This window comes from Danaus plexippus, chromosome 26, assembly GCF_018135715.1.
Source record: "Danaus plexippus chromosome 26, MEX_DaPlex, whole genome shotgun sequence".
NCBI lineage: Eukaryota > Metazoa > Arthropoda > Insecta > Lepidoptera > Nymphalidae > Danaus > Danaus plexippus.
In genome coordinates, this window is record NC_083554.1 from 5,441,039 (window position 1) to 5,466,913 (window position 25,875).

At 33.9% G+C, this 25,875-nt stretch overlaps 5 protein-coding genes across 8 annotated transcripts; 2 read left to right on the top strand and 3 right to left on the bottom strand.

The window, feature by feature from the left end:
- Positions 1-472: 472 nt before the first annotated feature.
- LOC116774428 (zinc finger protein 330 homolog) lies at positions 473-3,753 on the bottom strand. The gene is made up of 7 exons (XM_032667159.2): positions 3,477-3,753; positions 3,188-3,338; positions 2,917-3,028; positions 2,421-2,540; positions 1,890-2,054; positions 1,500-1,592; positions 473-723 (listed from the first exon to the last, which is right to left on the bottom strand). The coding sequence occupies exons 1-7, from the start codon at positions 3,614-3,616 to the stop codon at positions 584-586; spliced, it is 921 nt and encodes a 306-aa protein (XP_032523050.1). The 5' UTR covers positions 3,617-3,753; the 3' UTR covers positions 473-583.
- A 262-nt stretch (positions 3,754-4,015) lies between these two features.
- Positions 4,016-14,425, top strand: LOC116774429 (lysoplasmalogenase TMEM86B). 2 transcript variants are annotated; one of them, XR_009753242.1, is made up of 5 exons: positions 4,016-4,235; positions 6,341-6,522; positions 6,879-7,260; positions 8,119-11,989; positions 12,214-14,425. XR_009753242.1 is itself a non-coding variant. In XM_032667160.2 (4 exons), the coding sequence occupies exons 1-4, from the start codon at positions 4,215-4,217 to the stop codon at positions 8,200-8,202; spliced, it is 669 nt and encodes a 222-aa protein (XP_032523051.2). In that variant the 5' UTR covers positions 4,016-4,214; the 3' UTR covers positions 8,203-14,425. The 2 variants fall into 2 exon arrangements, 1 of the variants encoding a protein (XP_032523051.2); XM_032667160.2 differs by having other exon boundaries at positions 8,119-14,425.
- Positions 14,426-14,474: 49 nt separating this feature from the next.
- LOC116774423 (charged multivesicular body protein 2a) lies at positions 14,475-18,220 on the bottom strand. The gene is made up of 6 exons (XM_032667151.2): positions 17,971-18,220; positions 16,925-17,116; positions 15,941-16,153; positions 15,630-15,727; positions 15,118-15,215; positions 14,475-15,051 (listed from the first exon to the last, which is right to left on the bottom strand). The coding sequence occupies exons 2-6, from the start codon at positions 17,090-17,092 to the stop codon at positions 14,930-14,932; spliced, it is 699 nt and encodes a 232-aa protein (XP_032523042.1). The 5' UTR covers positions 17,093-17,116; positions 17,971-18,220; the 3' UTR covers positions 14,475-14,929.
- A 503-nt stretch (positions 18,221-18,723) lies between these two features.
- LOC116774357 (replication factor C subunit 2) lies at positions 18,724-20,909 on the top strand. Its single transcript, XM_032667065.2, has 4 exons — positions 18,724-19,236; positions 19,314-19,535; positions 19,782-20,018; positions 20,447-20,909. Exons 1-4 carry the CDS (start codon positions 18,868-18,870, stop codon positions 20,666-20,668), a joined length of 1,050 nt encoding a protein of 349 aa, XP_032522956.2. The 5' UTR covers positions 18,724-18,867; the 3' UTR covers positions 20,669-20,909.
- Positions 20,910-21,044: 135 nt separating this feature from the next.
- On the bottom strand, positions 21,045-25,279 carry LOC116774358 (glucosamine-6-phosphate isomerase). Of its 3 annotated transcripts, none has more exons than XM_032667067.2 (7): positions 25,003-25,279; positions 23,329-23,574; positions 22,874-23,056; positions 22,466-22,650; positions 22,061-22,234; positions 21,450-21,534; positions 21,045-21,198 (listed from the first exon to the last, which is right to left on the bottom strand). In XM_032667067.2, the coding sequence occupies exons 2-6, from the start codon at positions 23,552-23,554 to the stop codon at positions 21,466-21,468; spliced, it is 837 nt and encodes a 278-aa protein (XP_032522958.1). In that variant the 5' UTR covers positions 23,555-23,574; positions 25,003-25,279; the 3' UTR covers positions 21,045-21,198; positions 21,450-21,465. The 3 variants fall into 3 exon arrangements, with proteins under 3 accessions (XP_032522958.1, XP_032522957.1, XP_032522959.1); XM_032667066.2 differs by having other exon boundaries at positions 21,442-21,534; positions 25,003-25,277; XM_032667068.2 differs by lacking the exon at positions 21,450-21,534 and having other exon boundaries at positions 25,003-25,275.
- Positions 25,280-25,875: the final 596 nt, after the last annotated feature.

Here is a 25,875-nt window from a genome sequence, read left to right on the forward strand (position 1 = left end):
GAAATATGTTGCCATATAAATGACAATATATCTACCGTTTTCTTACAGTATTAGTCCATCGTAGTTTGTTTTAATATAAGTGCAATATGATAATCAAAATATAGTGTCCTCATACTACCCTGTGTTTTAAATAAATTATCTTTTCAAAATTCTCGTCTTATCGTCAATTCAATATTTTTTTTATTTTTAGATTTTTGTGAAGTGGCACCATTAATTTAACACATCTTGTTGAACACTTTGCATGAGGTTTCTTTTTAGGTAAATGCATATTAGCTTTTGTAGTAGCTTATAATATGTTTCAGCTTAGCTCATTAAGATGTAAGGTTACATTTTAATTAATCGAACATATTTTTAAGTTTAATCATACCAAGGATTTTACAAAACTTTCTTATCTACTCTAGTTAAAATCTTAAATAACGTTATTTTAAATATAATATGAAAAAGGGTATGTGAAGAATAAAATAACAATACATATTTTATATAGCAGCAATTTATTTTTATAAATAAGCGTAGCACAAAAATGTGCTTATAAGATTGTATACACAAAACTAATAGTTTGAAATTGCCATTATTAGAATATTGTTCAGGAATTCTTGCTTGTATTGCCAGAGTTCTCAGGTTCCTCTTCTTCTGAGTCTTCGTCTTCAGACTCGTCGTCATCGTCATCCTCAGACTCGGAGTACGAATAGTCTCCGCCCTCCATTCCACCATCAGCGTCATAGCCTGGTATATGTAAAATATTCAGTACCCAAAATACTATACAAATAATATTTTATAATGTAAATTAGCCGGATTCATTGACACAATCAACTAAAATAATTCGTGTTTAAAATTTTAGCATTATAATATAGAGACTTGCAACAGCTTACAAGCCTTAGAACTTAATTAACTCTTTAAATGAGCAAAAATTATATTCTTTCTATTTGTTACCAATTTAATAAAAGAAAATATCAAATGCTTATATAGTTCCAGTCTTTGGATAATTAGTGTTGCCAGTTATAGCCTATGAATGTAAAACATGGTTGCTTATAAAAGAACTGCTTAGGCAGATCAAAGTCACTCGAAGTGAAATGAAGCAAGGTCGCTCTGAATAATAGAATCAGAAATAGGGATACCAAATTAGAGCGAAGCTACACAGGAAGATTTAGGTGACAGGACTATATAGCTGAAGTGTCCATAAGCGAACCAAATTCTTTTGGCTGGTGGTCTCCTAAACAACTAGGATTAGTAAAAACAGAAAGAATTGTGGGTAATCTACGATATGGTCGGTTGCTCTAGTCGGAGTCTTTCTAAATGGACACCGACTGAAGGTCAAGCATTGTAACATTTTATGTGAACGCCTAAATTGCCCACGTATGACCGTGGCTGGCTGGTGATGATGATAGAGATTGTATGAGTTTACAGTTAACTTCATGATGTTCATGTCAGTATTATAGGTGCAATAGAATTGGTCTATTAGTGAGAATGGTTAGTAATAGAATAGGTTCACAGTCACGTACCACTGTACCCAGTTGCGTTTCCGTATGAACCATCATCATCGTCGTCGTCGTCCGCCGCCGCGGCGCCCTGGCGACCGTAGCGATGCGAGCGAGCTGAAGATAATATGAGATAAATTAATAATCAATACATAATATACATACAAAATACAAGTTTTTAACTATCATGGACGCTACATCAATGATGGAAGGTTGAGAAATTTTTCCTGGTTATGCAGTAGATATGTATATATCGTGAGTAATAATATATAATAATACTTGACTGTTATTAATTGTTCAGTTATTAAAATTTAAAGTTATTAAAATTCCTTTAAATATACTTTCAAAGAAATTTTTCGTCTGTATTATATATTCATGTGATATACATATAATGTATTATACGAGTATACATACTGGACATGCTGAGGTCAGCGGTGAGGTGCAGCATGTAGCCACAGCGAGGACAAGGCGGTGATGTGCGGGAGGGCTTCCCGGTAGGCCTGCGACGGACATGCTCATCACAGAAACATGTCTTGCAACGAAGACATGAGTACTGGCCGAGACGGTTACATGATTGACCTGGAATAATAATAAGTGGGGTTATTAATATTATATTACATGTAGTGTATTAAACATATAAAACTAAGACTTATATACAACCACACTTTTTGATTATATATATATATGTAAGAAAAATTATAGTTTTAATAGTAGCAGAATTTTAAAGCTTACTTGTAGTATATTTCTTGTTCAGTCAGCTATAAACCTTATGCATTTCATAAGGTAATGTAGTGTAGTTATTACCATTAGGACACCACTAGTAGACAACTATATGTCTATAGAAATGTTAGCCATATATTTTATATGGACAATTCGTATTACAATTTTGTTAATAACTATATATCAGAAGTTATTTTAATGTTAAAAATATAAGGATATATTTACATTTATATGTCTCAGACTCTAGCACTTGACAAGAAGCTTGATGTTCAAACTGGTCATCCTCACAGAGGAAGCCCTGACAGAAACAACATCGGAACACTCTGCCACCATGTTCCCACACGCCTGAAACAAATATTTCTCATTATTCCATTATACTTGGTATTTCTAACATGAATCTGTCAAAATACTCTATCACAAAATATGTGATTTTGTAAGTGTAGCATTCAATAAAACTATATTAACTTTTTAATATGTGTATTGTGCTAAGTAGCAAGACTGAATGACGGAACCTCACATAATAAAGTGATCTACCTACATTATACTTGGCATCATATTATTATTTAACAATACCAAGCAAGTATAACTAATACCCAACAAATGATTAAGAAAGGTTTACTTTCACATCAGAGTTCAATACTGAACTAAGGACTCACCAAGTTTATTTTATAATACCGTTAATATAGTATATATTGGTTTTCAATAAATTCGTTTTTATTACCTCTCTCACACTCAAGACACACAGCATCAGCCAGGGGGCATGTACAAGCATGGGAGGTGAGGCACTTACGTCCATGACAGACCCAGGCTTCACAAAAGTCACAGATTGCACCCTACAATATAATATACAGCAACATTAAGTACATAATTTTGAATATTATGTCAAACCAAATATTATTTTCGATCATTAATAAGAAATATTTATAAAATAGGATAGAATGTACTGGCAAAGTGATCAAATCAATTAATTAGATACATCTTAGGTGTCTTACCACCATTCCCATGCCTGTAGTGAATACTCCAGGATGACGGACTACACAGTCTCCGGATTTAAGCATGCACTTCATCTTGCCACATTGAGCACACGCCGGTAGACGCTGCACAGCCGAACAGAAGTAACAGAAGGCGCGACTTTTCTGTTTTCTGAAAAGAATAATGTAGTATGAAGATTCGATGTAGTAACCAAGTACGTGGCACTTGCACTTGATTTGTACAAAGCTGCTATATGTAAACAAATATAATATAAATATATTGTGCAAATGATAAAAAAATACTATTTACTTTTGGCACTTGTCACATTCCATTGCCATATTACAAGGGTGCTGTGCTAAATCAACATGTTCTCTCGCATTTCTGATCTCCTTTTGCCTCAGTTTTTGCTTTTCAGCTTTCTTACGTTGTCCAGTTTTCTTCTTAGGCATTGTTAAGGTTAACAAGAAGTTGGTTTAAATATAGTTTGTAACTTTACCATGTGAAATAATTGGCTAATAACATGAAACTTTCCAGTTTGAAATAACTCGCATGAGTTCAGCTGATGGAAATTGAATTTAACTAACGTCAAGTGTCAAGTGGCATATGGCATGTCAAGTGTCATATGGCAATGGCAAAAGTTTGGAAACAAAGTTGACGTTAATAAAAAGAATAAAGAAAAACAATATATCTTAAAAAATACCACAAATACATTACGAAAACTTTAAAATATTCTTCCAAAAAAAATTTTATTTTTAGTAAAGAAGGCAATCATATAACTTTAAAAAATTACTTGTTTCTAAACAGCAAATAATCCATACAAAACAAAAAGTTGTCGAGTTTTATATCTTTAGCTTCAGATTGATATATTTTTTGTTTACGCAAGATAGTAGTGGTTTTTGCGCAGGAATCAAAATAAACATGAAAACGCTCATTATTTTGTTTTGCAAACTCGCGCCTTTAGGTACGGTCAGTTGATATTGTTTAGCTTGCTTCGTGCGCAGTTATTTTTTCAATAACGGTGGAACTGTTTGTTGTGTTATTGCAGCCATGATATCGCCTTCTAGTATAGTAAGTACTCATTTTGTATACATACTCGTTAAAAAATTCTCTTTTAAAATTAAAATTCAACAAATTTTAATGGTCAAAAAAATTAAATTGCAGTGTAATCTTATTTTTTGTCAATACGTCTACAAATTTTATCTAAATGGAATACATATGTATGGGACAATATTATTATTTTTTTTAATTTATTGTAGTAATTATTCAACATTGACGATGTAGTTCGGAACTTGGATTATTACACTTATTTGATAATGTTTTTGGGGGAAAAAATATTGCAATTTTTCTATTTTAAATTCTCCTTATAAATAGTTCATTGCTCTCAAGAATACGTTTCGGAGTAAGCAATGTTCAATTGAATCCTTAAAATGAAATACATAAAATAAGTGTTTGTTTTACTGGTTAGTGATGTTATATCTTCAATTTTGTTTACAGACGTCTCTAAGTGGAAAATTTTGATATGTAAACGTATATATTTTCCTCACAGATAAAATCTTATTGTAATTATAAAGGCACACATCGACCATCTTCCCAACTATTTTTGAAATATGTTTGTCAGCATATAAACATAAAAAGAAATGTATCGCAAGCGTTTTTAATAAATTTTTATTTAGGTTTCAGGATTGGATATAAAAATATTTATTGACTGTATAGTATTTTCACCGACACAAAACATACAAAATTTAACTATTATAAATTAATGCTATATATACTTCTGCCGTGAACGATTCTTGTTGATTTTGGAATCGAGTTCAGCGAGATACAATGTATGATTTAAAGTTATGTATTCTTTGTCGTGATTTGATACGGAAACCAATTTCACATTTATAACGAGCTAACTTCTTTAAACAAAGTTAGTTGTAGTTCAAAATTTTTATTCATCATCTCACATACATCGTAAGAATTAACGGAAAACTGTACACTGTTTTTATATACATATGTATTTAATTTGTAAAGCATATTAAAATTATTGTAGTAAGTAATAAACATCCATGCAAAATTTCGTCTATTTTATGTTAGTAACTAAAATTTCTATTTTATTGCATTGGAATTTGGCTTAAATGTTATTTAATAGAATCGATATACAATAATCATATATAAATAGACTTTAATTCCAGAAAGAGTAATAAATTTTGGGGGTTTATTTCGTATATTAGAATTTGCTTGAGCTTCTTATAGAATAACTTTAAATTGTTATTGAATGTTAAAAGCAATAAGTGTAAAAATAAGAAGAAATTCGATTATGTTTGTTGTGTATATGTTAGATGCAGTCGTTATGCAAGGTCGTAACTAACAAGTCGCAGGGGGCCGTCTGTAATCTTATTACATGTTAGCATCCTAAAACTTTTTACGGAGCGTTTACAGTATCTCAATTATAAACCTACGTCGCTGCTATCGCGAAAACCATTATGAATGAAAAACTGGAAACTGTCCGTATATAGTTAGACGATGCAAACTTATAGTTAGCGTGCTGTTCTATTTTAGAACTAATGGCCGATATCACAAACAATCTGAACAACATACCGGCCCTAGCACGCTATGGCCTATCCATTACGTAACGTTTGATTCTACTGAGCTAGTTATACATATTGTATAAAGCCTTCATGGTTAAACCTTCTTGTAGTCTTAATGTTGTTTATAAATAATTATAAGGACTTTATTTATTGCATTACTAAAACACATATAAAAATAAATTGTGACAATATTGATTAATATTACTTGATCGCTTCCAGTGTTTATACGGTTTTTAAATTGAAATACGATATAATAATATTTTTCTATGATCGCAATCATGTAACACAGTAAACCGTGACTATATTTTTACTTATCCCGCAATTAGAATAAAGTTTTTTAAGGGTAATTAAACTAAGCTACTACAATATATATGACAAATGGAGTTTGAAATAAAGTGGCATAAAAACGAATTATTCTCAAACTAATAAGTGGAATTCATAGATCTAGAAAAACAGCACATCTTCGGAAATTTTAGCATAATCTATCTGTTTACACGGAAGCTGTAGGATAGTATTGAAAGTTATTTTATCTAATTAGTATGATCTAGAATAACTCTGGAGATCATTTCTATACTAGCTTTATAAAGAGTATTGTGTTAGATGAAGGCGATTGGGTCTGATGGGAGGGCGCGTTTGGTGCCCTTCTTCAAATGCGTGTGCGTGTACTTCGCGGCGGGAGGCGGCGCCTCGGTTACGGGCGCTGCGCTCAAGGTAGCCCCTGTCCTGTGTCTGCTACTGTGTGTACTGCTGAGAGCCTGCGCCACCACCACCACCAGACACCAGTGAGTGGTATTATATTTGACCTTAATTGTTTGGTTTTAGCGTCACAGTTATGTGATGCTTAAGTTAAGCAGCTCAACAAATGTTTGTCTGTCATTCATATTATACCCATTAAAGGATTCTTGATTCTTTTGAATGCAGTAACTTCAACGTGGTATGAGTTATCAACTTCAATAATCTTCATCGTGTTATTGTCCTATGACTTTGTAAGGAGCGGATGGGCGTTATCTATTGCAGGACAAATATACGTATATTGACTATTATCACGGCTCTGATAATAAGAGCTCATTGTTATTTGAACGGACGTATTGATCGAATGACCTTGAGGAGTCCGTAGTCTGTTATGTACTTGTCACAGGCGCCGGTACGCGTGGCTGATAAGTGCTGGTCTGGCGCTGTCTGCTGCTGGAGACGCACTTTTAGTGTGGCCGCATCGCCTGGAGGGGGGAATGGCGGCGTTTGCTGGCGCTCATATATGCTACATGACGGCATTCGGGCTCCGACCTACAGCACCGCTATCAGCATTGCTAATGCTGTTAGGAGCGGCACTGTATGTGCATATTGTGGCCCCCCCGGCGCATTTAGCTATACCGGTCACTTGCTACGCCTTGCTGCTCGGCGGCATGGCCTGGCGAGGTTCAGCTAAGGCTGGACCACAACGTCTTGGATCTCTTCTGTTCGTATTGTCTGATGCTATGCTCGGATACACGCTGTTCTCCGGCACGCTGCCACATCAACAGGTACGCATAGTTATGTTTTTTTTAAGGTCAAGGTTCACAGTCAAAAGTACATTCATGAATATTAACCGAGTCGTGTCATAAATATTGTTGCAATGAAAAGCAATTTACTTTTATTGTACGTACCGTTTATTACTATTACGGTATGTTAGTTTAAATATATTATAAATATATGAAGCTTATTCGAGTTGGTCTCCACTGGGCTGTATTGTCCTTAAAACATAGAGAGCAGTACCAAAATTATTCACTATCAATCGTATGGATTATTTTACGGAACCTAAATTATCACGTCGTTTAAAGTAAGCGTAACAATCTACGCTTGATAATCCAGTAAATTAAAAGCCCTAGGTGGTGGGTAGCATTCAGCTCTCACGAAGTCCGGGGCGATTTGCTTTCAAAATAAGTACACGACAAGGTTCCAGGTGCTATCTTCAACTCACTATATGAAATATATGCTATCGGGAAGGATTTATTTGCATTTTTTCTCTAATTGCTGTGATATTTTCGAACGAACAAGTTGACGGCCAGAACTTTTTCTGTCACATATAGAATGGTTTTACAGAATAACAACATAGTTTTATCTACAGCTCGGTAAAAAGACACGTGACTTATGCCAAGCGTGAGGAGCCTGTATGATTTTCTATTGTAACAGTATTTATGGCCATACTAAGTAGAAATTTACTTGGCAGTTTTAAAATAACTCATAATGTTTCTGTCCGATATTTTGCATTCGTAATTCTTACTCTAAACTCTTTTACTGCCCATCTAGCTGGTGTCAAGTTTTGTCAACTGTATAGGTCCCAACGACATCTGTACTCTCAAACTCTTCATGGTTATATTCAATATGAATACTTTTTCCAGTTGCTGGTAATGTCTACGTACTACGTGGCACAACTTTGCATTTCACTTAGCGCATTGGAACTTCCGCGAGAACCACTACACTAGCTGTGGTCTCTAACATTTACCCATAGTCTGTGACACAGTTACTTATTACTATATAATATTTTATCCATATTAGTTTATCGAGAGACGCTGAGATGTTCGAAGGTCGTCTTCGATTTGTTTATTGCGTAATGGTTTTAGTCATACGACATAGAAACGAGGTGGTGGAAAAAATACATGACAAATGCATTTAGTGCCAAAATTTATTGAATATTTTTCTGGCCAAATGTCTATATTACAAAACTCGATAATACCTAAAGCGTGAACGTAATCAGAGTTCAAAAGTTACATATCCGTCATCACCGTTGTCTTCCTTCAGGTTTATAAAAACAGAATTCATCAGCTAAAAGATTTTTTTTCTCTTTGAATCCACATTGATCCGTAGAATAATATAAGCCGCCTAGAAGAATTATGTTCGTACTGCGGGTCAGTTACAATCGAACTCCTACAAGACTGACGATGAATTTTGATATGAACTCCCTTTACAAATTGGACAACTGTTAGGTACAATACTCTCTCGGATTTTCTACATTTACCGCCTCCTTCGGTTCATTCACCAGAAATTTCCTGTGAAAGTATTTCATCTAAATCACCTAAACCTAAATATTTACACCTTTGAAAATTTTAAGATTCTCTTCTCGAGCTTATTTGGTGGAAACGCTGAATACGTGATATGAAAATATGTGATTGTAAAAAATCATTCGTAAGGAATGTAAATTGTAATAATGTTTATTATGGAATGTCTGGAGTCCGCGAATTTCTCTGAATCACCTTGACGTCAATAATAATATGGGACTGGTTATTCCTTCGACTACCTTAAAAGTAGTACGTAGATTGGGTACGGTTGAAACAATTTAGCTTTTATCGTTTATAAACCAAGTGATGAATATGATACATGAAATGAAAATGTGAAGTGCTGGCTACGATAAGGCTGTATCATTATATGACCCAGGCTATTTTTTTTAAATATTTGAAATAAAAAAAAACAGATATGGTTCAACCGTCCCCATGCCAAGGGCGGTTGAAACAGCGTTTGGGGTCAGTTGAACAACATGCAAATAATACAATAAATACTAAGAAAAATGTTTTATTTATCATTTAAAGTAAGTATGGCACCACATAACAGCATTAATCAGTCTTCAAGGTATCATCAGTAGGAACAATAAAAAAAAATCTAAAATCAAATAACAATTAAAAATAAATTTAACATTTCGAATAAACTAAACAAAACTTCTTTTGAATCAAATAAACAATCAAAATAAACTTAGTTAAGAGATTAATCAGAGTATTCAGAGTCGCAATTGTGGCAAACGTAGTTAAAACCACCTTCTTTTCTGGTTTTCCACCCTTTATTACATTTCCTTGAGGGTGCTTTTGGTAACGGTCTTACTGCCTCCGGAGTAAAAACGATACAATCATTAGTAGTTTGTGCCCTTGTAGATAGTCTTGAAATTTCTTGATAGATATCGATGCTACCAAGCCTAGGTTGTGTATAAATAGTTTCTCCGGTTCTGCGTTTATTTGCTGGATTATGGTAATGGTGAGTCAAGTAGAGCTTGATGTTCAACAGTTGTCTGGAGAGACAATTGTAATTCCTTAGTTAAAAGATGATAGTGGTGGTGTTTCATCTTCGCTTGTATTTTCATTAAATGTAGAGACAACAGCAGAGTCTATAGTATTTTCTCGATTAGATCTATTATATGTTCTCTCATTTATATTGTCAGGATTTGGTCAATCTGTTACAAATGCAGAGGCAAAATCGATCTCAATAAACAGATTCCTGTTATATGGATAAAATCCTGTTTTGCGGAAGCCGGCTTGAATGTTGGAAGATGTCATAGCGAGGGGCAAAGCAGACACTACAATTCTCGGTATACCGCATATCGACATGGGTTTCCTGGATGGCTTCTCATCCATGCATCACACGTAGAATTTACAGCGTCCTTTTAAGGGCCATATGCGGATTGATCGAACGGCTGCAGCTTGTGAGAGCAATAAGGAGGAAAAGACAATTACACAATTCCATTGTTCTTGCAAAAGTCCAGTGTGTTTATGTGCACGTGTGAGGAGTGAGTATCTAGTACGAGTAAAACTTTGTGGGACACAGTAACCTTAGAATGCTTTTGAAAGTGTTTTAGAAAATGCAGGAATGATTCATCTTGCATCCAACTTGAGGGATTTGCGGTCCCACTAGACCTTATTGGGTCATCCCTAAGAAAATGGTCTTGGAATCGCGCTCGCCGAAATAAAAAGGTGGTGGGAAAACATTTCCAATGGCGTTTACTGCAAAGGTTACTGTCACTAAAGTACCCCTTTCACCTGAGGTTACTGAACCAACTTGACGAGCACCACGTGTAGCTATGACTCTGTCAGGCTTTTGCCGATTTCATCGTTGTTATATATGTCTAGGGGCTCAAATTTATAACGGACCATGACGGTGGACAGATTATCATAGAAGACGTCTACGTTATTTTTATTAAAGCTGTCGCCCTTGACAAGCTTGTAGCTTGTGCGACGCGCACGGACAGTTCAGGATTTCTTCTCATAAACGTGTGAATACATTCCGTTGCCTTCCCAAGTTCAAGGTCGTGGTAAATTATACTTAATGGTAAGTTAAAAGCTAATTTTCTCACCATTTTCTTAGATAGTCCGAAATATATATCAGCACATCGAATCAGATATTTTGGTAATTCTCGCTCCTGATGTTCATTGAAAATACGATTGTATGCTTTATCCCCCATACCTTCATCGTCTTTGCCGGACGCATCTCGCTTTCGTATGTATCTTAACAGGGAACAGTGATTTATACCAAGCTTGTCCGCGACTTTCCGTAATGAATCCCCAGCTTTCACCTCCTCATATGCATTACATTACTGCTGGACAAGTTAATTTGCCCTCTGCGAGTCTTCCTCACTCGAACTCTCGGCATCTACAAAAAATATACATTCTGTTTTAACCGCACCCACAAGAAATGTTTCAACCGTCCCCAACTCTACTTTTTGTAAAATATTCTTTTAAGTACAACAGTGATATAACACATTTAAAAATAGTCACTATCCCTTATTCTACCAGCTTCATAATAATCACAAACACTCACTCTATTCATTCACTTAAAAAGAATAGATAAATAAGCGTTAATATCAAAAGAAAAAATACTTACTCTTGGGTAATAAAAAAACAATACGGCTTCCTGCACACAACAACAATGCACGGGGAGCGGCGCGGCACGGTATTTTTGTTCGGGCCTGTCGCCGCTACGTTGTGTCCTGGCCCCCCCCCACTCCCCGCATAGCCGTTTACAAGATATTTGCTTTGTTTCAACCGTACCCAGTCTACCCTAGTATAGGAAGCAAAATTGTACCATCATTTAAGCCATTTAGGTCTTCGATACAAACACCCTTGAATTCAAAACAAAAATTGTTTGTAGTATTTACGTACCCATTTGTTGATTGAAAATTTCTTATAGAATTAATATTGTTAGCCCTTAAAAATATGTTTTTGTATTAAAACACAAAAGATAGTCTTCCGATTATGAACATCGGGCGTTACATTCCAAGTTACAAAGTTGGTTATAAGTTAAACATATAGCAGTTTGATTTTACTTTTATTATCAGCATTTTAACCTGTCTAAAAAAAGATTTTTTTTTTGCGAAAGTGGGAATAAAAAACATTTGTCTGAAGATCACCGATCAATAGATTTTTTGGCTATTAGTAATCACACGTCTATAGTTCCTGCAACGTGAATATTTGCAAAATGGTAAACTAATCGATCGTTCATCGCAACCTGTTCGTTTATCTATTTAATGACATCTAAGATTTTCACGAGTTTTATTCATTTTAATGAAACTAGTATTTTTCGGATAAACTACGCGTGATTTATTTTTGTAAAGAACTACGTACTTCCGAAGTTTCGGTTACTTTTCAGCAACCGTGATCACGGGCAGACGAAATGTCATCATCTCATCTCGCCAATCACGCGTAGTTTATCCGAAAAATACTAGTTTCATTTATAAGGTTTATCTATTTGTTAATAGATAACTGTGTCTCGTTACTGATGTTCGTTGTCCATTACACTATAATAACAGCTCTCTCTTCTTTAACTAGCTGTTTATTGACCACAAATCGTATCGTAATATGAAGTGTTGGCAATTTCATATTAATATTCCTTTGCTGTTTCAAAAATTTACTACAGTAACTTCTATTTCTTGTTCTTTTATATTAAAATATTTCGAGTATTCCGTAGAACTCTTTGGTTCAAGTTAAAGTATTCAGTCAACAATGAATTCAATCAGCTAAATGGATCAGATTCATAAGACGATGATCAGATATAAGTAAAATTTGCTATTTTTGTAAGAAAATATCAAAACTTCTTATGCTTCTTAAAAGGACTCTTGACAGAATAAGGGTTTGTCTGTATTTTTGTTTTAAGTTCTACATTAACTCATACAACGGCTATTTTTAGCTTCCATAACTTTGTTTGATTGAAACTTGTTAACTCTATCAAATAAATAAAATATATGTATGTATATCATTAACTCTTCCCTATCCTATTGTAGGTAAAATTACAATACACCTTTATGTATAGGGTATCCTGGCCTGGGAAGACGCAATTGCGGTTTAAAATATTCTAAAAAAGTCCAGGAAATCAACTAGGCATTCGTTACACATACAATTGAATCATATTTTATAACACAAAGTAACATCAGAAATATACTTTTTTTCCCAAAATTACAACACTTCTTATAAATTGTTTTCGAACAGTTCTTTACTATATTTTTAAAAAAATCGTTACACTTCAAAAACTTTACTTCCATTTCTAACGTTATGCACAAAAAGCGCGAGAAGGTTATTAACTGTGTGATTTATGTTTACATATAGTCCTTGAAGTCTATATTTTATTATGGTACTGTCTCGCCTACATTTTTGTCAAAGCAAACAATAAGTTTCATAATTCTCGTTTCCAAATCGTTACTGTACTTACACCAGAAACAAAAATACCTAACTGTTATTTTAAAACGATACTTGAATGTAATTTGTTTATTGTTTCAATTTTTGATATCATATTGTATTTTAACCAATAACACATTTATTACTACAAACATATCGATAGACATGAAAACATAATTGTGGTAAAAATATATTGTATAAAGCAGTTTTAAACTCAAAGAGGAATCGTTGTACCGAGAATTAAACATTTCCGGTAACATCACTGATAGTTTAAAAAAGTTATTGTACTGTAGAGTTCAAAGTTAAAACTGTATTCATATACAAAAGAGCGTTCGTATTAATGTCAAAATAATTTGTAAATGTATCTACTCTAAAACAGTTTGCACCTCGAAACTCAACTATAGTCAACTTTTCTCTCATTTCATTCGTCGATAGAGAAATATAAATTCGTTTTATTAATTATGTAAATTAACGATAGTGACCAGAAAGGCATTACCAATAGCGTTATTTGATATTTCATTTCAAAGTGACGTTTCCATTTTGACATTTTGAAAATACAGATAATATTTTTAGTCCTCGACGCAAAAAGAGGGGTTTTATAAGTTCGAGGTCGAGGTTGTGTCTGTACCTGACTGCGATATTGTAGCTCTCACATAAATGTACTGATTTCGATGTCAGTTTTCATTTGAAAGCAAGTGTCCTTGTGATTTTTTTCCAGCTACGTTAGTTTAACATCGTTCCAGTGTTGTAAAAGAATGAGTTCTTTTCCATTATATTTACTCGATCAGTGCCTTCCTTTCGCGTGCCAGTAAACGCGATAAATTACTATTGAAGCGCGGGGGGTTTTAAAGAAATTAATAAAATGTTATTTATATTATAATTTAGTTTTTTAAAAGAATATTAAATGTGTAGTTTGATTCTTTTCTATATAACACATCGTGTAATAATAGGCAACGTCAAAAGGTCGCCAGTGGGACAAATTAAAAGTGTTTATTGTTTAAAATAAATGTCATTTTATTTTCTATCAACAAGACACTGTCCCTTACATGCCATTCATGATTATCTCCTATGTACAAACTACCCATTTGAAAGACACGAAGTCTCTAAAGTTTTAATTATAAAGTATCTCTAGATGTCACAATGTACCGATTAGGGTCTAAGTGTTTAGATTATAGTGTAGATGCCATTATTGGTAGTTATTTTTGTGTAATATTTTATTATTGTAACATTATATGAGTATGTATGTAATGTAGACAAATAAATATATAAACAAACATAACTGTTTTGTTTTCTATTGAATAATTTCAATAAATTAAATTAGACATTAGTTATTCATTACTTTTTTATTAAAATATATATGTATTTACAACTGTATATAATAACAATCAACTCAACATTAATCACTCACAGTTCTGTACATAAACATGTTCAAGATCCATATGAAGATGTGATTTTTGATAGAGGGAAACATTTCTGCTGTAACTTCGTATATATATATTTCTTAGTTTACTTAGAACAACAAAAACATCTCAGGATGCTCATGAAATACAGACTTTATATATATAAAGCATACATTAGTAGCAAATGTGCATCTTCACAATAGTAACACAAGGGTGATGATGCTAGTATAAGTTGCTTTAGCTGTATTAAATCTTTACTTATATGATAGTAGTAATGGTAGATTATTTTCAATCGCCTCATCATAACATCGAACCACATCTTAAAGACATTGAATTGGTTGGTACTAGAACAACAATATGACAGAGATGATGGCGTGACAGTGTTACTCTCGGCGCAAATTGTCGAGTCGCGCCTGTAACTCGGCGTCCGCATCGCTCAGGGCTCCACCCGGGCCGCCCGCACCACCCGCGCCGCCCGCCGCCACCGCCGCCGCCGGGGTCTTGGCTGGATGACAAAGGATTTATGAGAAAAGTAAACGAGAGAGAAGTATGATAAGATCTATAGACTCACCTGATATAGACAGTGAGCCAGTGGCTTGCGGCAACCCTGATAGCTGATCATTGAGCTGGAGACCCAGCTCATCCAGGATCTGAGACACAACTGCATCACTGAAAACATTGATTAGTATATTAATATACGAAATAAATAGAAATTATGTATTACAGAGTAAAAATAACTTTTTGAAAGTTTTTTATTTATAGCGCCATCTGCTGGACTTTTTGTGAATCTAAACCATCAAGTGAATATAAAAAAATATTCATCAAAATCGGTCCCGCCTCTTATTAGGAGTTCAGCGACATACACACGTACAGTAGAAATATGTATAAAAAGATGTGTTGTTGATAATTTTCTTTGTTGAATGTCCCTGTTAATATATGATATAATATAAATATTACATCACTTATTTTATTGTTAAGCATAGCATATTAAAATTCAAAATCTCAAGTCAATCATTAGATTTTTAAATCTTTTGACAAAAATAACATTATAGATTAAAACTTTTAATAGCAAGTTTATGTCACCTCTCCTCTTCATCATCATCTGCCTCCATGGCTTCATCGATGGAGTCATTCATCAATTCCTCCTTCATATCCATAATCTCCGACTGCTTCTCAAACTCCTGTGAAAATTAATCATAAAAATACAAGTAAATATCCACCAACCAATGTTGTAACTCAAACTTAGTTTGAAATCATTTCAGTTAATGCTAAAAAATTCTATATTATACTCATTTTCTGTGAGAAGTCTTGATAATAAACCTTTTAATATATTAATTCCATAATAATTTCACCACACTAAGCCATTCCAAAATGTTTGCATGCTTCTTTTATACCTGTAATATCTTTTGTATCTGTGGTACATTGAGTTGTCTGTTCATAGAGGCCATGGCACGCGTCACCCCTCTCATGGCCTGGGCCATACTACTCTGAGACTTGAGTGTTTGTATTTTAAGTGCAACAGCCTGGATGTTTGCTTTCATCAACATAAACTTGCGCACGTAGCGGCGCGTGCGCACCAAATCCTTTGCCATTATTTTAACGGCATCCTGAAATCATGACATTCTAGTTTGATACAATATTAACTACAAATAAAAAGAATAATCAAAATCGGTTCATCAAGACGATGTTATCCGCGAACAAACAAAAAAGCATATATAGGGTCGAATTGAGAAACCTCCTTTTTGAATTCGGTTAAAGCCAAATATTATTCCTCTTATATATGATGTCAGTAATTATTAAGATATTATCCACTCGTTAAGTATATATCTATTTCGGCAGGACCTTTCATTTAAAATACATGCTATGATAGTACTCCTTTAATATGATATTATATAATCTGCTATCTTGGTGCTATCATTTTAGGTCTATGCTGTATGACTTCATCAGTCACGTCATACAGCATAGCCAATAGAAAACAAAAGAGATACTTAGTAAATTACTTCATTTAGATATAGAATAATTAAAAATAAAATTGTTTATTACAAATTGAAATGAAACTAATATTTTAGGATTACTTTGCGTATTTTATTATTTTTAAAAACTACATACTGTCGACGTTTCGGTTGCTTGGAAGCAACCGTGATCACGGGCGGACGAGACGTGGATATCCGGAAATATTAGTTTCATTGTAATTAACACTCACCAAAGTCATAAATCTCTTTATTACAAGTTCCCCAATTCATAATTTAACATATATTTAACCTAATTTGCTTTTCCTAGTTATGAATAAATAAGTCAAAAATTCAAATATTTTATACTTTTATAATGCAAATTGGATGTAGATGTGTCCAAAGCATGGTATATTCATACTATCTCACCATCTGGCCATCCTTGGCTAATTTCTTTATGTCCGCTATAACTTTTTTCTCCTGTTGTTCCATCTTGAGCCTCTCCCTGTCCAAGTCTCTCATGGCCTTGTTGAGAGCACGCTGATTCTTCCTCAGCATCTCCTCTGGAGTCATTCTGTGTCCAAACAGCCACTCCATGTTTCTTACTCAAAAGCACTGTCTCTGTGAATATTAATTAGATTTTTATGTATATATCTTAATCCTATCATAACATTTATATTTACTTCTTCTCTATATAACACATATATTATAGTGAAATAAACATGTACACAAAAAAGTTGCAACAAAAAGGGATGTGACACTGAAATTCATTCCTTAAAGAGATAAATACCAAAACTAGTAATCAAACTATTATTTATTATTTTTTTAGTTTCAGCAGAATATGTATGGATTTAATAATTTATTTTTACAAGAAAAATGTTTTTTACATGTTGGTAAGAAAAAAAACAGACATTATCAGAATGTTTTTTTGAAAAGCTTCTTTTGCTATTTTACTTTGACTTAGTGTTTGAGGTTGTCTAAACAGAATTATATATAAGAGTGGATTAGCTAGGGAAGGTTAAATACTATGGATATAGATGTACCTACTAATAACAATGTACCTGTATAAATTATCTATTAGAGATAATCTTACAACCATCTACAAACTGTATGGTGTTACTAAACTATATTAAAACTATATGTCAGCAAATATATATATATTGTTCAATTGATAATAGTATCATAATTAAGTACACTGACAATTTACCGCAATTTTTTTTATCAAAGCAATACTTAATTTTAAAAATGCTTGCCCATATACCTGTAGACAGTGACTGGTTATGATCATAGCTATCATTGTGTTTATAAAATCTGATTTGGTTTCTGCTGTTAACTGGATTATTGTTTAAATAATCTTCTAATCAAAAAGGCTAACGGTGGTTCCATAAAACAATATATTATTCCTAAAATAATATTACATAGCGTAAATACTTTTGAACTCACCTGAGAGTATAAAGAAAATTTGAAAAATATACCTTTTTAATTTTTAAATGATTGATGTCGACGATCTACACTTGTTTCTAACTGATGATTCACCACAATACAAAAGCAATTTTTTTTACCTTCAAACCAATTAAATTAGATTCTATGTACTATATTCCATATATATTCATTTTTTTAATGTTTTCTAAATTTAATTCGTTGTTTATTTTTATTGTCGTATAAATAATTATGAGTAATAAATGCTGCAATTTTTTACAGTTGTTTACAGATAGTTTATAGTTTCAAGTTTGGCAAATGTCACTGTCAGTTTATTTTTCTGTGAAAGTGGATAACGATTTCAAAATTAAGAAAAATGGATTAAAATTATTTTTTCATATTAATGTTAGGTTAATGGAATATAATAAAAATGTTTTTCCACTTATTTTAAGAAAAAAATAATTTTTAAAAAACATAATTATTTTAATTGTTCTGTTCTGTATTTTCAATCTGTGGTACACTGCTCATCTGACTTAGAACTCGAATTTACAACTCGGGAGATTTCTCCCTAAACTTAGAAGATTATAACAATTAACAGAAAAAAATAATTAAGAAAGCAATAGAATGGAAGGGGAAAATTATTTTCAAATTACAATTGGTGTGATTTTCGATTAGTTTTAGGAGAAATATCGACTTTAGATTAAAGATATATCTGGTTTTTAACTGGTAACACTGCTTAGAAATAAATTAAAAACTCAAAAGGACTCGTATCCAGAGCCGTAAAAACATTTACAAATACATAAATTAAAAATTGGTTAGTGTCAAAACACATTTTATAATTTACTTCAAATTGCCCGCCTTAATGTTATTTTGATTTCTCCGTCTATTATTTGAATTTAAAGTTTAAGAAACGAAATAATTAAGGTAAAATAAAATTATATTTGGTAATTAAAATGAGTGACGACGACGTTACTATAATGGAAGTTGACGAGGTAGATCCTAAGCCCAGCAAGTCGGTAACAGTTCAAAGTAAAGTTACTTCACATTTACCATGGATAGAAAAATACCGACCGCAGACATTTGCTGACATAGTAGGGAACGAGGACACGGTGTCACGTCTGGCGGTGTTTGCTCGTACTGGCAACGCACCTAATATAATAATAGCGGGACCACCCGGTGTAGGAAAAACCACAACAATCCTGTGTTTAGCTCGCGTACTTCTCGGTCCCGCTTTCAAAGATGCTGTTCTTGAATTAAACGCATCAAATGATCGAGGTATCGATGTTGTCCGTAATAAAATCAAAATGTTTGCTCAACAGAAGGTTAGTACAAAGCTGGTCTCTTTGAAAAATAAGTTATTAAAGTTTTTATAATTATATACCGACAAGATTCTGATTAGGTGACATTACCGCCTGGAAGGCATAAAATTGTTATTTTGGATGAGGCTGACAGCATGACGGATGGCGCCCAGCAGGCCCTGAGGCGTACCATGGAACTTTATTCCAGCACCACGCGCTTTGCTCTAGCAGCTAACAACAGTGAGAAGATTATTGAACCAATCCAGTCTCGTTGTGCTGTACTACGTTATACCAAACTGAGCGATGCCCAGATACTAGCTAAGGTGATATGGATTTATATTGTTCTATTGGCATAAGGTTTTTAAGAATTCAAATAAAGAATGAAAAATATGTTGAGAGAGCGGAATTTAAATCTGCAAACTCTAGAATATTGATAAGTTCAACAAATATACTTAATTTAGTAAGTTGAAATGTGTTCTTGTGTTGGTGATGTTTCCATTATAAGGTTCTATATATATTCTATTCTTATTTGATATTTACTTTCTATAGTAAGTCAATATTTTCCATAGGTTATTGAAGTCTGTGAAAAAGAAGACTTATCCTACACAGAGGAAGGAGTTAATGCTGTTGTTTTCACCGCCCAGGGAGACTTGAGAGCCGCACTAAATAACCTGCAGTCCACAGCACAGGGCTTTGCCCATGTCAGTCCTGATAATGTGTTCAAGGTGTGCGATGAACCGCACCCTATGCTCGTAAAGACGATGTTAGAGGCCTGCACAAGAAAGGATATTTATGAAGCTTATAAGGTAACATTTGTATCTTTGATAAATTAAATAAAATAAGAGTATGCTTATTGATTTATATCTTCTCGATATAATAATAATTTGAAATTTTCAATCCCATGATCAATTATTATGTAACAAAATAATAGATAGTTATTGTATGATATGGGAAATATATTATATAGAGTGAGAAGGCTTACATTTGATAAATAACTTTACTTTTATGCTAAGGGAATGTTTTCAATGTATGTTGTGGCGAGAATTGTTCCTCTAAATAATTACTTATCTGTTCAATTGGCCGGGGCAAGCATCTGATATTAACAGCCAATATCAAAAGCACATAAAACTTGTGCATTAAATCATTGCTTTTATTTTTTAATAATATTTATCTTCACACATTACATTATTTTATTCAGATGTCATAGTAAAGTATATTTGATTGTAATCAACAGGTAATAGCAAAGCTCTGTCGTCTCGGTTATGCTACAGAGGATATATTGAGTAACATGTTCCGTGTGAGCAAGACTCTGTCTGTGTCGGAAGATGTACGTCTAGGGCTGATCAAACAGATCGGACTCACACATATGAGGGCGGCAGACGGGCTCACTTCACAGCTACAACTGGCAGCCCTACTGGCAAGGATGTGTGGAGGGAAGGGGGTGGATGAAGAGTAAAAGATCAAGTGGATAATTAAATTATTGTTATATTTGAAGCTAAAGATATCACTTATTATGGCCAGACAAATCATTATTAGTGGGAATGTTGGAGTAAGAAAATCTATGTATTTCATATTGATTACGTACTTAGAGAATTTTAATAATTTTTTTGTAAGTTGCATATATTCAAATATCCATAAAAATACCAATTGAACTGTAACTGTGATTGTAAATAAATTTTGTACTTTGCCATATTTAATATTATTATTTTTTTTTTAATATCGTCCCTTCTATGTGAAGATTCATAGTATAACTCCATGTTGATTATATACATATATACCATAAAACCTTTTTAATAATAAATAATATGGGAATAGAAACAAAGTACACTATATTCGTATAATATTTATATATTTCATGTTATAGAGCTTTACGAAAAAATATATAAGAACATGTTATTTGCGTTAATAAAAACCTGTACAGTAATAAAGTCTCAGTGGAATGCTTCACGCTTTGCTTACCAGCTTGTTGTGTTCCGCCATCAGGCTCTGGAAAGCAATAATTATAGCACCTTTATCAAACCTCTCATTCTCTAAAATGATATAGAATGGGATGTAATAATATATAAGATCAGTTTGTAACGACTCAGTTATAAAAACAAATGCATTTTAATATCTATATATTATTAAGTACGATAACATTTAATTTTACTCAAAAATAAAAAATCTTGTTCAATAGACAATTGTCTATGGCATATCACGTCTATGGCGGAATATTGTGGGTTTATTAACATCTGTACACGCTGTTCTCCGTCGTCAGTGAAGCACGTGCTGCTGCGTCACAGAGGCGGAGGCTATCATCTTCTGGTGCTCGTCGCTCAGCGCCTGCGACACGCAGCCTTCACTTTACGTACTTACAAATAGTTTTACCCGCCATATTAATAAAGCGCGTACTTGATTTAAATATTTTTTGAATTTAGAATGTTCACTTTTTAGGCAGTAAATCGACCTCACCCAACAATTTTATATTTAGAATTCCCAAGCTCCCTTACAAACCTTTATAAGTTATAACCCTATCAAGCCAAAAGCCTGCCTTCTTCATGCATTTATTTGAAGACATGTATATCTTTGTAACATATAAGCGTGTAGAAGTAAAATTCCCGTATGTGACTGCTTTGTAACAAGTACGAAGGCAAAAACTATGTGTAAGTATTTATACATGCGGGCCTTGTGTCACCAATATTGGTTGGTTAATCGATTCCAGTTATCAATTTAACTTGTTATCTGTGGTCGCTGACCGCAGAAGAGGCATGACCAACAGCACTTATAAACAATATTTGTAATATAGCTAATAAAATCTATGCAATAGTTTGTCCCGGTCACCCTGTATAAGTGTGATGACGTCACTAACCTTGAAATATTTGACAGTTTTGACTCTCAACTCGAGCGTGGCGTCCTCGTCACACACGAACAGGGCCTGCGGGTGTTGTTGGAAGGCGGACACGGTCCACATGTGATTCACCCCCTCCTCCACCGCCTTCGCCAACGCCAACGCTTTATGAGAACCCGTTATTAATATCATAACCTGCAAACAAATTAAATTACATTTTAAAAAGATAATCATTCAAATATAGAATCATTTAAAGGTAGCACCAAAATGTCAGCGAACCAAAATTTAGTGTCCGAATAATCGCTACAATAAGGAATTACTTAGGCTACTTTTATACAAAAAAATATCTTCTTTTATGAATAAAACTATACAATTACTATTCAGAGCCGACGAACTAGATGGCCGGTTCAAATAAGAAACAATAACCTCCTTGGCATCCATGACTGTTCCGACTCCGACAGTGAGCGCCTGCCGTGGAACCTTCGAGATGTCGTTACCGAAGAAACGTTTGTTAGCCTCCAACGTGTCGTAGGCGAGGGTCTTTGCGCGAGTGCGGGACACGAGCGACGAACCCGGCTCATTGAATGCTATGTGCCCGTCAGGGCCGATACCTGGAATTGTTACGAAAGATGCCCTTTGGAAATGCACATATTAGAAAGTAAAGATTATATAAACATTTTAAAAAAACCTCGACACCATGCTTATCGAGAAATTTAGGAACACAATGTGTCCAAGGTCGGTCTGTGGTCTTCAATAGAATTAGCTAGACAGGCCCCGCGCTTACTTATCCAGATACTTTGCTAGGTGGTAATGGGTAATGGTAGTACACATCACCTCCGATGAAGAGATTCACCCCTCCAGCTTCCTTGATGAGTTTCTCGAACCTGGTGCACTCGTCCACGAGGTTGGGCGCGTTCCCGTCCAGCACGTGAGCCTGGCTCGGCTCTATGTCTATGTGCTTGAAGAACTCGTTCCACATGTAGTAGTGATAGGACTCCGGGTGGTCGCGAGGCAGACCTGGAGACGGCCGATTTGAATTTAGAACACCGACCGGACATCTTGATTGTCATTATAGATACCTTCATCCGTTTGACAGTTATGATCTGTTTGATAAATCTTTGTTACGACTATATTTACGTATTAACGATTGAGAAACTTTGAAACTATTAGTACGTCTGTCAATTTAAACTTTTTTTCAGTATTGATTGACAGATAATGTTTTTTTTGGGTATTTGAATCCGAATGAACATTGCTTATAATTGAGAAGTCATAAAGCATTATGTACAAACCGACGTATTCGTCCATGTTGAAGGTAGTGACGTATTTGAACGAGATGCGTCCCTCCTTGTAAAACTGTATGAGTCGTTTGTACATTCCCAGCGGAGTTCCACCCGTGGGGAGCCCTAGCACGAACCGGCGCTCCGCTGACGGCGCGAACTCGGTCACTCGCTGGAGGACGAACCGAGCCGCCCAGTCCGCTACGGCCGCTGTGTCGTCCAAGATTATCAAACGCATTTTTTTGTTTAGAGGAAAACCTGAAACGACGTTGTAATAACTTATAGATTTGAACACTCAACATGCGTAACTTATAGTTTCATTAATAACATATATTTTATAAAATTGAATATTATCAGAAAACACATCAATGAACGGAAATCAGGTCGACTTAACTTTTTTACATTATATTTAAAAATGTTTCGAGAGGCGAATAGAATCAACGGTAGTATTCCTTTTTTCTATCAACACCTAAGCACTTCTATTTTCTCGCAAAAAAAATAAGATTGGAAGCGAGCACTACCCGGGGCTGATAGTAGTCACCTCAGTAGGTGAACCATGGGACGGAGAACGACGGGACTCACTTGACAATTTTACGCACACGAGATATTTCAAGAGAAAAATAACTTAAAAATCTCTCTTAATTCATGTAATGTTGTATTTTTTTTTTTCTGGTTTAGCCAAACATAAATACACATTCAAAAATTTAAAATGAATACACCTTTAATGATTTATTCCCCTGTTATTAAAAATTGTTTCGTTTAAATACAGAATATAATAAAGGTTCTATATTCTTGTATCTATTCTAGTCTAACTTTATGTTGAATTGTTATAGATTTATTTTGGGGTTCTCGTAATATTGATCGCAAGGAAATTATTATAAAACTATTTTATTTATTATAAACGGTCATCGACCTCGCGTCAATAATAAACATATTTCCATAATCGATACTAAACGACGGTAAATAATTAAAGATAAAGTGTCGATGTCCTACATAAAAGATATTTCCGATTTGTTTACAGATATACAATGAATTTAACAGATCAAGTGTAGTTGAATTTGAAATAAAAATCGTTTCTGGAATAACAACCGTACACTATTAGTGTCAAGCGAGTAGTATTACCGTTGCTCTATCAAATTTTTATTCACGTTATAGAATTATCTAACCAGTAAAACTTATTTAAATCTTATTTACACAATCATTTAATTCAACAAACGAATATATATAAAAAAAAGATTTATTTTAAAGTTTTGGAGTAAATCGCACAAGAATAAAGTTTATAGTTTTACTAACAGTACAGTACTTACTGCTGCTGGGATTTTTTTGAAGAAAAACTTTTAAAGTATGACTTGAAAATATCAAATCACATCAGAAAATCAATAGAAAAAAAATCCAATTCGTTTAAATGTTTAATCAATTTTTCGGTAAAATGTTCTCACGTTCTATTTCTGGTCAAAAACCACTTCCAACTATTATTGCGGTTTTTATAAGATTATTCATTATACAATGCCGCAGAGGACACGAATTTTTTTCTTATACATTAAATATTAACTAACGGAACAAAGAAACGAACATGTAATTATATGTGCTCGATTCCTTTCATAGGTATTATTTATGTAAGTTAAATCTGTATATAATTGAAAATACCAAAATTGTGTCAATATTTAAAAAGCAGAGGTCACTCACCTTTAAAACTTGTTGCCCTTGCAAAAGTGCCAATATAATTTTAAAAGAAGAGTGCTTGCAATGAAAGTAGGTTAGCACGTAACGTTGTGACAGTATTTGTTTCTTAATTAGTCTCAACTGCTTTAAAGTGACAAAATACTGCCGCTACTTGCGCGACTTTTGGTTTGATGATAACGTTCCGCAGGCGGCAGTGATGTACTGTTAGTATTTGCCACTGCGTAACTATGGACAGTGTCTGACAGTTGACAGATTCCTGATAACCTTGAAGCTCCGACCAATCGAAAATTATAAAAAAACGCTCGCCAATTGTTCCACTGGATTGTATAACGTGATTGGCGAACGAAACAAATGTGCACGTGACTTGTCTATTTTGTAAATGTCAAATACGAAAAGCTTTGAATATCTAGAATGCGTTGCCTGTAGAAAAAAATGTTAAAATATTGAAAAAATTCAATAGGAACAGTAAAATATAATTTGAATACTGAGTGATATTTAAAATTTTTGTTATTCTTTATTTATCTATTATCTAATATGCGTTAATATTATAAATAGGAACATTACGATAGACGAATTTTGTTAAAATATTCCACCCACCTTGGTGTCGTCAGCCTTTGATAGGTTCGCTTCCTTTAAACGATTCCATTTAGTTGTAAAATAATACTCCCAATTCCAGTATATGGTATTTATTTTCATATGTAATTCTTATTTCGAGATTAACTAAAATATCCATCCGGCATGTGGTCCGATACAGCAACACACCGGCCCATCCATCAACAACTGCGAGTCAAACTCCATACTATACTAAATAAGCCGACACTGATATCAACATTCGCATGCGTACAAGAGAGCTTCAAGATCACCCGCTCATTGACT

Bases quoted from the DNA above. Each gene is read 5' to 3' on its own strand.
- LOC116774357 (XM_032667065.2), top strand. From the start codon at position 18,868: ATGAGTGACGACGACGTTACTATAATGGAAGTTGACGAGGTAGATCCT. The intron at 19,237-19,313 runs GTTAGTACAAAG...GATTCTGATTAG, and splicing joins AAATGTTTGCTCAACAGAAG to GTGACATTACCGCCTGGAAG. The intron at 19,536-19,781 runs GTGATATGGATT...TATTTTCCATAG, and splicing joins ATGCCCAGATACTAGCTAAG to GTTATTGAAGTCTGTGAAAA.
- LOC116774358 (XM_032667067.2), bottom strand. From the start codon at position 23,554: ATGCGTTTGATAATCTTGGACGACACAGCGGCCGTAGCGGACTGGGCG. The intron at 22,651-22,873 runs GTGATGTGTACT...TAACAATTCCAG, and splicing joins GGTGAATCTCTTCATCGGAG to GTATCGGCCCTGACGGGCAC. The intron at 21,535-22,060 runs GTTAGTGACGTC...TGCGTGTCGCAG, and splicing joins AAACTGTCAAATATTTCAAG to GCGCTGAGCGACGAGCACCA.
- LOC116774428 (XM_032667159.2), bottom strand. From the start codon at position 3,616: ATGCCTAAGAAGAAAACTGGACAACGTAAGAAAGCTGAAAAGCAAAAA. The intron at 3,339-3,476 runs GTAAATAGTATT...TATTCTTTTCAG, and splicing joins GAATGTGACAAGTGCCAAAA to AAAACAGAAAAGTCGCGCCT. The intron at 2,055-2,420 runs GTAAATATATCC...TTATTATTCCAG, and splicing joins AGAGTCTGAGACATATAAAT to GTCAATCATGTAACCGTCTC.
- LOC116774429 (XM_032667160.2), top strand. From the start codon at position 4,215: ATGATATCGCCTTCTAGTATA. The intron at 6,523-6,878 runs GTGAGTGGTATT...TACTTGTCACAG, and splicing joins ACCACCACCACCAGACACCA to GCGCCGGTACGCGTGGCTGA. The intron at 7,261-8,118 runs GTACGCATAGTT...TACTTTTTCCAG, and splicing joins GCACGCTGCCACATCAACAG to TTGCTGGTAATGTCTACGTA.
- LOC116774423 (XM_032667151.2), bottom strand. From the start codon at position 17,092: ATGGAGTGGCTGTTTGGACACAGAATGACTCCAGAGGAGATGCTGAGG. The intron at 15,216-15,629 runs GTGACATAAACT...CAATGTTTTCAG, and splicing joins GATGATGATGAAGAGGAGAG to TGATGCAGTTGTGTCTCAGA. The intron at 15,052-15,117 runs GTGAGTCTATAG...TTTGTCATCCAG, and splicing joins TGGCTCACTGTCTATATCAG to CCAAGACCCCGGCGGCGGCG.